The 10945-nt window shown below is 47.5% G+C and overlaps 1 protein-coding gene across 1 annotated transcript in view; it reads left to right on the top strand.

Annotated features, from left to right (window-relative positions):
• The window catches only part of ikbkb (inhibitor of nuclear factor kappa B kinase subunit beta), a 154057-nt gene extending 143317 nt beyond the window's left edge, over positions 1 to 10740 (top strand). The window contains exons 19-22 of the mRNA XM_063056763.1: positions 1006 to 1153; positions 2703 to 2824; positions 7634 to 7733; positions 9724 to 10740. Coding sequence (XP_062912833.1) covers positions 1006 to 1153; positions 2703 to 2824; positions 7634 to 7733; positions 9724 to 9756 — 403 coding nt within the window. The 3' untranslated portion in view covers positions 9757 to 10740. The remainder of the gene's footprint in view (positions 1 to 1005; positions 1154 to 2702; positions 2825 to 7633; positions 7734 to 9723) is intronic.
• The last annotated feature ends 205 nt before the right edge of the window (positions 10741 to 10945 follow it).

Here is a 10945-nt window from a genome sequence, read left to right on the forward strand (position 1 = left end):
GAGTTCCTTCCCTGCCCTTCAGTCGCCCAATGGGAAGCTATTGCAGCGTAGGAGGAAATGCGATGCTACCAAGCAGACCAATCACAGTTGTTTTGGTCTGCATTGCCGCGACGTGTAGTTAAATTTTGGGAGAGGTGCGCGTTAGGCTACGGCGTAGGGTTCGGCGTAGAGTACAACGTAGGGTACGCTGCTACACTGTACCTACGGCGTAATTTGACGCACGGGTATAAATCAGCCTTTAGGAAGGCAGCATCCACCACCCAGGGCATGCCCTCCTCTCATTGTTACGGTCGGGAAGGAGGTACAGAAGCCTGAAGGCACACACTCAGCGATTCAAGAACAGCTTCTTCCCCTCTGTTATCCAATTCCTGAATGGACATTGAACCCGTGAACACTACCTCACTACTTTTTTATTTCTGTTATTTTGCATTGCTTTTTTGAACTTAACTATTTAATAGACATATATACACTCAATGTAACCCACTTTTTTCTCTATATTTATTTATCATGTATTTCATGCTCCGCTGCTGTAAAGTTAACAAATGTCACGACGTATGACAATGATATTAAATCTGATCCTGCTAAAGGGACTTCATTCTATTCTGAGGATGTGGCCTCTGGTCCCAGACTCAGCTCGATTGGAAACATCCAATTTTTCCAGGCCTTTCACCTTTTGATTATGGAGGAAGATGGGAACTAGTTAAAATTGGCACAGAGATGGCGGTCTGACAGGCCTTTTCCTATGCTCTTCCATGTCCTGTGACCGTATCCCTGTCTAGGGAAGTGTGCTGGTGAGTTGGCACTGGTGCCAAAGCTGATGCCCGATGACTGGCACCCACTGCCACTGGGAAGATGGGAGGCAGCTGATGCCAGAGCCATGGAGGGGCAGGGCTGACGTGTCAGTGGTGCTCTGTGGGCTAGGCTTGTGGGAGTGGGTGAGGCTGGCTGATGGGGAGGGCAGTGGGTAACCCCCTGACCGCGCATTGTGCTTCCCCTCCACCACAGTAAGACGCTGGCCTGTAAGCAGAAGGTGATCGACCTACTACCAAAGCTGGAGAGGGTCCTGCAGCTGATGACCGAGGACGAGAAGCTGGTGATGAAACTTCAGGAGAAACGGCAGAAAGAGCTCTGGCACCTGCTGAAGATTGCCTGTGTGAGTACCGTTCCTCGGTCACGCTGACCGCGTCAGTGATGTCCCTCGGTCACACTGACCGTGAATGACGTCCCCCGGTCACGCTGACTGCGTGAGTGACGTCCCCCGGCCCACGCTGACCGCGTGCGTGACGTCCCCCGGCTCACACTGACCGTGAATGACGTCCCCCGGTCACGCTGACCGTGTGAGTGACGTCCCCTGGTCACGCTGACCGTGTGAGTGACGTCCCCTGGTCACGCTGACCGCGTGCGTGACGTCCCCCGGTCACGCTGACCGCGTGCGTGACGTCCCCCGGCCATGCTGACCGCGTGAGTGATGTCCCCCAGCCACGCTGACCGCGCGCGTGACGTCCCCCGGTCACACTGCAGATGTGGGCATTGTCCCCTCAGTTACAATGAGTGAGTAACTTCCCTCAGTTAGAGTATACAGACCAACTGAGTAAGTGTCTCAGTTACACTGATCTTGCACCCCACCCCTCAGTTGCAGTATAGGGACCAAGTGTATGTCTCAGATACGTTGACTACACGAGTACCATCATTTATTTACAGTTAATCAGACCATGAGGGTGTCTCAGTCACTCCGGGGTGAGATTCACGGCCACTCTGACCGGGGTGAGATTCACTCCACTCTGACCGGGTTGAGATTCACTCCACTCTGACCGGGGTGAGATTCACAGCCACTCCACTCTGACCGGGGTGAGATTTACAGCCACTCTGACCGGGGTGAAATTCACTTCACTCTAACCACGGTGAGATTCACTCCACTCTGACCGGGGTGAGATTCACTCCACTCTGACTGCGGTGAGATTCACTCCACTCTGACTGCGGTGAGATTCACTCCACTCTGACCGGGGTGAGATTCACTCCACTCTGACCGGGGTGAGATTCACTTCACTCTGACTGCGGTGAGATTCATGGCCACTCTGACCGGGTTGAGATTCACTTCACCCTGACCGCGGTGAGATTCACTCCTCTCTGACCGGTGTGAGATTCACAGCCACTCTGACCGGGGTGAGATTCACTCCATTCTAACCGGGGTGAGATTCACTGCACTCTGACCGGGATGAGATTCACTCCACTCTGACCGGGGTGAGATTCACGGCGACTCTGACCAGGGTGAGATTCACTCCACTCTGACCCACGGTGAGATTCACGGCTGCTCCACTCTGACCGGGGTGAGATTCACTTCACTCTGACTGCGGTGAGATTCATGGCCACTCTGACCGGGTTGAGATTCACTTCACTCTGACCACGGTGAGATTCACTCCACTCTGACCGGGGGGAGATTCACAGCCACTCTGACCGGGGTGAGATTCACGGCCACTCTGACCGGGGGGGAGATTCACAGCCACTCTGACCGGGGGGAGATTCATGGCGACTCTGACCGGGGTGAGATTCACTCCACTCTGACTGGGGTGAGATTCACGGCCACGTAGTTTTGTTGTCGTTTTTGTATTCACACAGTCTCTGCTGTAAGGGACTGTCCCCGGCTTCTGTCCACACTGCACACAGTCCAAGCCCAGACTGAACTTACTTTCTGCTCCTTTCAGAGTAAAGTCCGAGGCCCGGTGAGTGGAAGTCCGGAGAACATCAGTGCCAACCGCCTGTCTGCCCCCAGCCAATCCATCTCCCCTCCACATGCCATCTCAAGCATGGAGAAGTCAAGAAATGGGTATGTTGCGACATAATCATGCTGCACACACTGAGGGGTGGTTAGTTTGCTGCCCGCAAGCTGCCCTTACTCAATAAGAAGGTTGTCATGGGTTACCACAGGACATTGACAGGATGCAGAGTTGGGCTGAAAAGTTCAACCCAGAATAGTGAGAAGTGAGTCCGTTTGGAAGGTCAGACGTGAGGGCAGAGTACAGGGTTAATGGCAGGATTCTTAGCAGTGTGGAGAAACGGATCTTGTAGTCCCCCTCCATAGATTCCATCAAAGATGCGCCGCAAGTTAATGCCGTGCTTAAGGTGTATGGTGTGCTAGCCTTCATTAGTTAGGAAATTGAGTTCATGAGCCACGAGGTAATGTTGCAGCCCTATAAAACTCTGGAAGTACTCTGAGTGTGGTTAGTTCTTGTTCAGCTCTGGTCACCTCAGTATCACAAGGATGTGGAAGCTTTAAGAAAAGGCTCAGAAGAGATTTACCAGGATGCTGCCTGGATCAGAGAGCCCACCTTATGAGGGTAGGTTGAGCAAGCTCGGGCTCCTTCTCTTTGACGCAAAGGAGGATGAGAGATGACTTGATGGAGGCGTACAAGAGTCAACAGCCAGAGACTTCTCCCCCGGGCGGCAATGGCTAATACGAGAGGGCATCATTTTAAGGTGATTGGAGGGAACGATAAGGGAGATGTCAGGGATAAGTTTTTTATTTACACTCTGTAGTAGGTGTGTGGAAATCATTGCCAGTGGTAGTGGTGGAGGCAGATACATTAGGGACATTTAAGAGACTCTCAGATAGGGCATGTGGATGAAAGAAAACTGGAGGGCTATGTGGGAGGGGAGGGTTAGATTGATCTTGGAGTAGGTTAAGGGGTCGGCACAACATCGTGGACTGAAGGGCCTGTACTGCTCTGCATTCTTGAGCAACACACCCTTGCTCCGAGCTCCCTGTTTTTGTCTATATTGGCTGCCTCTTCACCTCTCCAGGATCAGCTTACACCAACCTCTCAGGTAGAATGTCACTGGTCTCAGGAACATTTCCCTGCATTCTCATCTCCTAAACATTTTGCTTGTAATTATTGCCTCTGCCCAGCGAGCCACAGGGTGGAAAGGAGAGATTCTGTCTCTGAAGATTTAAGGAGATGGCGCCAGCAAACAAGGCGGCCAGGGGCAACATCCTCCGGACGGTTCACAAAACTACTTCCTTCCCTCTCTTTACATCGTCTTCTTCTTTCAAATGTGATTCTGCTACTGTTGGGGCCCGTGATCCACATTTTGGCGGTGTGTTATCGGGCCAATCTGGCATTTTGCTGTCTCTGAGAGCATTCCGGGCGGCTTTGATCGAAGCATGCTGCCTGGAGGCCGAGAAGCCTGTTCACAGGGCAAAGTGGGATCCAGGATCATGATGCAATGGCTCAGCAGACTCGATGGGCTGAATGGCCTTATTCTGCTCCTGTGTCTTATGGTTTTATCGACCTCATCACTGAGGGAGATTGAAACATCGAGGCGACTGTGTTTGGCGCCATCTCTCGGCCTCTCCCTCGCTGCTACCAGAGTTCTCGGACAAGGTTCAATCTGCACGGCCTGCAGGTAACGAACACTGAGCTGAACCGAATATGCCTGGACTCTTTTCGGTTTAGTATTTTATATTCTGTGTGTCTCGCTCATTTTTTGTTGCCAGTTTAGCGATTTGTGTTTTATTTTGCGTTGTGGGTGGTGTTGCTGTTTTCTTTGAACAGGTTCCATGGTTTTCTTTGTTTTGTGGTTGGCTGCGGAAAAGATGAATCTCAGGGGTGTATACTGTATACATACTTTGATAATAAATGTGATTTCAATCTTTGAAAGATTTTCTTTATTTGTCAGACGCACATTGCAACTTACATTGAAATGTGTCAGACGAAATCAGTGAGGATTGTGCTGAACAGGTTTCCAGCAGCAACATAGCGTGCACAAAACTTACTAACTCTAACTCTAACCCTGACCCCAACAGCTTTGCACTGTGGGAGGAAACCCGAGCACCCGGAGGAAACCCGTGCGGTCACGGGGAGAACGTACAAACTCCTTACAGACAGCAGCTGGAATCAAACCCCGATCAGAGATCACTGCTGCTGTAAAGCGACTGTGCTGCCCCGATATCTCCCTCAACTTCTCATCATCTCAAAAGCCTCCTCTGTTCCCAGGGAAGAGCCCGAGCTGATCCGGCCTCCTCTTAAAGAATTCCTTGTCCTTGGTAATGACCGATGGAAATTGCAATTAACCAATTGCCCAGAGCTGTTAACTATAACATTGACGTTCATGCCTAACCAGCCATTATCACAATGTCTTTTTGTAACTCACCTCTAAACAGTTTCTAACCACCTGAAACCTTCTCGGCTAGCTTTGAGTATCACCAAACTCTCTCTCCTATTGCGTACATTTCAAATCTCTTCCAAGGAGTCTCTCCTTCCTCAGTCACTGAGGTGGTAGATTTGACACCCCCCCCCCCCCAAATCCTCGTTCATCCCCGGTAGGACTGCACTCCATCCAAAATGGAAACTGTAAACTCAGCAGGTCAGGCAGCATCTGCCAAAGCTATCACAACTGATGTTTCAGATCTCCGAAAACATGAACTGTTCCTCTCTCCACGGATGCCGCCTGACCTGCTGAGTGTTTCCAGCATCTTCTGTTTGTATTATTGATTGCCAGCACCTGGAGATTTTGCACTCAAGTCATCTGGAGTGATCAGCTCGACCTTGGTCCCTGTGGCTGTAACATCACCCCTGGTGCTTTCCGAAGATTTGACTGACCCTCTGTCCAGTTTCCTCCCCCAGGGAACGCCGGCCGTTAACGTACTGGAGACGCGGGAGACTGCAGCTGCTGAACCTTGGGCCAAAAAGCAGCCAGCAGAAGTTCAGTGGGTCGAGCAGCTTCCGTGGGGTGGAACGAATACTTGGCATTTTGGGACAAACTCCTCCTTTAGGACGCATGATACGGGGTCATGGTGCAGAGTGTTAACCCTTAACATTGACAGTTCCTTTCCCCCAACACATGTTGTTGACTTCCTCCAGCAGATTGTTTGTTGACTCGTAAACACACAGTCAGTTCATTGCTGATACCTCCTGTTCATGTTCTCAATACTTATTGCATATTTATTATTATTGTATTTGCACAGTTTCTTCTCTTTTGCACATTGTTTGTTTGACTGCCTTTGTTGTGTGTGGTTTTTCATTGATTCTGTTGTGTTTCTTTGTATTTACTGTAAATGGCTAGAAGACAATGAATCTCAGGGTTGTATATAGTGTCATATATGTACCATGGTTTTCGGTTGGGCGCTGAACGCTCGGAGAGATTTGGCGGGGGGGGCGGGTGCCCAGCGCTCGCCAGGGGCCGTGGTCGAATGGTCGGCGACTGGGCCGGCTACCCCACCGGACTTAGTCTGGTGAGGAGGGTGTGAGGACACCCAGCAGGACTGAAAAAAAACAAGAACTGACAAAGGGCGGATGAGCTCCTTGTGAGCCAACGGCCATCTTCCGTGGAAGAGATTAAAGCCTCACCACGTACCTACGAATCGTATGCTATGCACCTAGTTAGAAGAGACATGATGAACTTGGGCGCTGCACCGTGTGCCTGGACCTGCCCAAGGCCTCTGCCTAAGGAAGGGCCGAGCTTGAAGAAGCAGCCGTGGTTGGAGGCCGACACGGCCTCGGGCTCGAGTTCAGCAGGGGCGGCGGCGGGCGGTGCCAAGGCAGCCAGTGAGAACAAACTGGAGGAGAGGCTGTACTCGGTGTTGTCGCAAGATCGAAGAAGATGGAGGTACATAGCCGCCAACCCCGGATTCGGGACGGCACCCACTGACTGACTGATCTGTACTTTGATAATAAATTTACTTTGAACTTTTGAACTTTGTACCTCTCTTGACTTTGCTACCTCCATTGGCCTTGTTCATTCAACACACACAAAATGCTGGAGGAACTCAGCAGGCCAGGCAGCTTCTATGGAAAAGAGTAAATAATTGACATTTCAGTCCGAAACCCTACATCAGGATTGGGGGAAAAATTGAGGTCAGAGCAAGAAGATGGGGGCAAGGAAGGAAGAGGTGCAAGGCTTACTCAGTGTCTGTCCTGCCTGTGCAGAAATGTCTGCTGACTAAGTTGTATAACTTCCTGCAGGGACAGGTACGTGGATAGTAACAGTCACAGGGACTCCCCCCTCAGTTAATGGTAAGGGTCCATGGAATACAAAAGGTTGGGAACCCCTGGTTTGTATGCGCCAACTACGGGTGACACAGTAGCTAGCATAGCAGTTAACACAATGTTTTACAGCGCAAGTTGTAAGATCAGGGATGGATTACCACCTCTGCCTGTAAGGAGTTTGCATGTTCTCCCCGTGACCATATGGGTTTCCTCCGGGTGCTCTGGTTTCCTCCCACAGTCCAGAGACATACGGCTGGGGCTAGTGAGTTGTGGCCATGCCCTGTTGGTGCTGGTAGCACGCTGACACTTGCAGGCAGCCTCAGACTGTGTTCATCCCACATGTCACTGTACTTGTGACAAATACAGCCAGTCTCTGAAAATCTGAAAGTATGGGCAAATGGGATTAGTGTTCACGGGATTCTTGGTCAGCACGGGGATCTCGATCATGGGGATCTCAGGTCTGCTTCTGTGATCTATGATTCTAATTAATTTGGAAAGTTGAAGTTAATCATCTTCTGGCTTTTGTACAATAATTTTATGTATGGGTCAGTGATTCAACACAAAGTTAATAAATACTAGATCAGACTGACGGTTGGGGTAGGAGCTGGATTTATTGATTGTGAAATACAGCTTCTCATTTTTTCTTTCAGCGAGGAGTCGCTTCTGATGATTGAAGAAAGTCAGAACTATCGCAGTCAGCTTCTAAGTGCCATGCAAGAGACAATTCAGGACCGGGAGAATTCCTTACAGGTGAGACTGGCCTGAATGCACTTTCATTTACTTTCAACCCTAAACCTTGTTAAATTTTGTTCTTTTCTGAGGGAGAGCGTTCCCTGCATGTGTCTCATACTGAACTTGCCCTTGTGATTGATGGGAGAATGTCGAAGAAACATTACTCTGAATCTAACCCACCTACCCCCATCCAATGTGCTTGCAAGGAGTGTTTATTGGCTTTGTGTGCAAAGACCTTCCCCATCCAGCCTTTCCTGGATTACAGCTACAGGTGCTTGACGTCCATACAAGGCACCTTGACTAAAAATTATTCCATCACCTTAACTCGGGCTCAAAACTTTACTGCAAGCTCTGAGTGAGTTAACACATGAATTGGGACAATGCCTTAAGAAGATGGCAACCATCATTAAAAGCCCCTTACCACCCAGGACATGCCCTTTTCCGGTATGGGGGCCTGAATCAGAATCAGGTTTAATATGACCAACATATGTCATGAAATTTATTAACTTAGTGGCAGAAGTACAGTACAATACATGATAAACAGAGAAAATAAAATGAATTACAGTTAAGTATATATGTGTTTTAAATAATTAAATTAAAAATAGTGCAAAAACAGAAATAATTTTTAAAAATTACCCACTCAGCGTTTTAGGAACAGCTGCTTCCCCTCTGCTGTCAGATTTCTGAACAATCCATGAACCCGTAATCATTTGAAATTATACGCTCCTTCATCAGTAAAGCTAAAGCAATTAATTCAAATAGTAGATCTATTTTCAAAAGAGATAAACATGAACTTTGGACTGGATAAACATAAAGAAAGGTGCAGTGGGGCTAGAGAATATAAGTAGAGCAGCAGGATACATTACAACCGGTGGATGAACATGAAGCATATAAATATCTGGGATATCAACAAGGAAAGAAAATAGATCATAGTGTGATAAAGGGAAAATTTTTGGCAGAAACTTCAGGGCTTAAAAGAATCTGCCAAACAGAGCCCAACAGTAAAAATATGACAAAGGCAATAAACACTTTCGCTATACCTATATCAACGTATTCTTTTGGCATATCTGAAACCGATCTGGAAAATTAAGAACTGAAATGACAAATTTTAGAAAACTTTATGTAGACTTGAATGCGTTAGATTAACACAACCTAGGACAGAAGAAGAAAGAGGAATATCAGGCATTAAAAATTCACCCAACAGTCGGATAAAACTTCTAAGGATATATTTGCATCAACTAAAACGAGATCCAGCACTCCATGCAAGCATATGCAATTCGTGTTTCGGTGTGTCAAGGTGTAATTTGTTTGGTTATTTCTGATTTGATGCCTTATTTTTGTTCGATTCAGTAAATTAAAGAGCGGATAAAAGCTAGACAAAACCATAGTGGCTTTAGAGAGTCGTCTTGGAAAATGTCTTGGTTGCTCTTTTTGGTTGTTAATGGATCGAGTGATTGTAGTACACCAGTGCTTCATCAGAAGTTGAAGGAATTTTGCAAGTATTGGGTGTAGTTTATATATATTAGGAACTATTAACCATTAGTGTGGGACAGAGTCAAATGCCTTTTGGCAGTCAATATAGCAACATGAAAACTTTCTGCTTTTCCACCGGGCTTGATCTAGAATTACAGAATCTATTATCAGTTGTGCTTTACATCCTTTCATACCCTTACCCATACCCATACCCGGCTCTTCTGTAAGTGTATTGTGGTTACCTAAGTGAGTGGTGATCAGTTGTGAGATACACGATGTTACAATTTTATATCCAGTTTGTAAACAAATAACAGGACAATATTTTGATGGGTCATTTGTGATTTCTCCTTTAGGTATGTTTTAACTTCTGTCAAAAATTCAGACACTTTAAAGATTTATAAGAAAATTGTTGATATGTATTAATGTATTATAATATCATTATTACTCCGTTGTAGTTCTTGCCCTGCAGATACATAACAGATGTAACAATTAAAAGTGTCAGATTTACTCAAACTCGCTTTAATCCTTCTTTTAGTCTCTGGATTGGAGTTGGCTTTCCAGCCATTGAGGAAGAGGACAGTGGATTTGAACACCTTTGATTAGCTGTGAACATCTTGCAGAATAAGCCATGCCTTCCCGTCATCAGTGAGTGTGATACAACAACCCTCGCTTTGGAAAGAACACAAACCAGCCACTGTTCCTCTGTTGGTGATGAGTATGAACAAGCTGCCTCATGGACGACTATCTGGTCCTGTGTCCCAATCCCTCTGTGCTCACAGGATTAGGAAGGGAAGGAACCAATCACCTCCCAGGAACAACCTTGTCTATTTCTGCGCTTGCTCTGTTTGCCACAGTGTGTTTTGTGGACCATCTTGTGTGGGGTGGGGGCGCTGGTGGGATTGGGAGTGCGGAGCTACACAGGGGGGAAGACACCTGATTCAAGATTATTTCTCATACTGTGGGAGGGTTGGTAATAAAATGCTTCGTTTGAATAGGATCCAGGCGCCAATGATCAAAACTGCAGCCAAATGGAGCACATAATGGATACTCTGCATACATTTTATTGAATAAATAAAATGCCTTTAAAAGTGCCTTATTAAAGTGGAGACACCATCTGTATGCAACTTTGTAATTTTGCTGTTGTGACTAAACAGAGCAACACATACAAAATGCTGGAGGAACTCAGCAGATCAGACAGCATCTGTGGAAGTCAATAAACAGTCGACATTTTGGACCGAGGCCGTTCATGAGCACCTGGGCGCTGTATTCATTTCCACCAATGCTGTCTGACCTGCTGAGTTCCTCCAGCATTTTGTGTGTTGCTCTGGATTTCCAGCATCTGCAGAATCTCTGGTGCTTATAACCAAATAGAGCTGCCTCTTGCTGCTACGCCTGGACAGGTTACTGAGGTCCTGCTGGTTTCTGGATAATGTGCCGACATAAAATTTTATCTTTTGTGGGGTCGATAGGAGAGTGAGAGTCGATGATTCAAGCCTTCACCGGTATGATTCAGAGTAATTAATTTTATTTGTACACAGAAAATAAATGTTGACTAATTTACTGGTGAAGTTCTCGATGCTGATGCACGCATTGGTCCATGGTGCTCAACTGGGCATACGTGACATGTCCCAGCAAAGTTCATCAGAGCTGAGGTCTTTGGGGCTGTCTCGACTGAGCTTTCTATGGACACCACAGTGGCTTAGCGGTTACGCGTGATACTGTTCGGGCCGTTCCAGGGTTCGGAGTTCAATTGCAGC

Source organism: Mobula hypostoma, chromosome 8 (genome assembly GCF_963921235.1).
Source record: "Mobula hypostoma chromosome 8, sMobHyp1.1, whole genome shotgun sequence".
Classification (NCBI taxonomy): Eukaryota; Metazoa; Chordata; class Chondrichthyes; order Myliobatiformes; family Myliobatidae; genus Mobula; species Mobula hypostoma.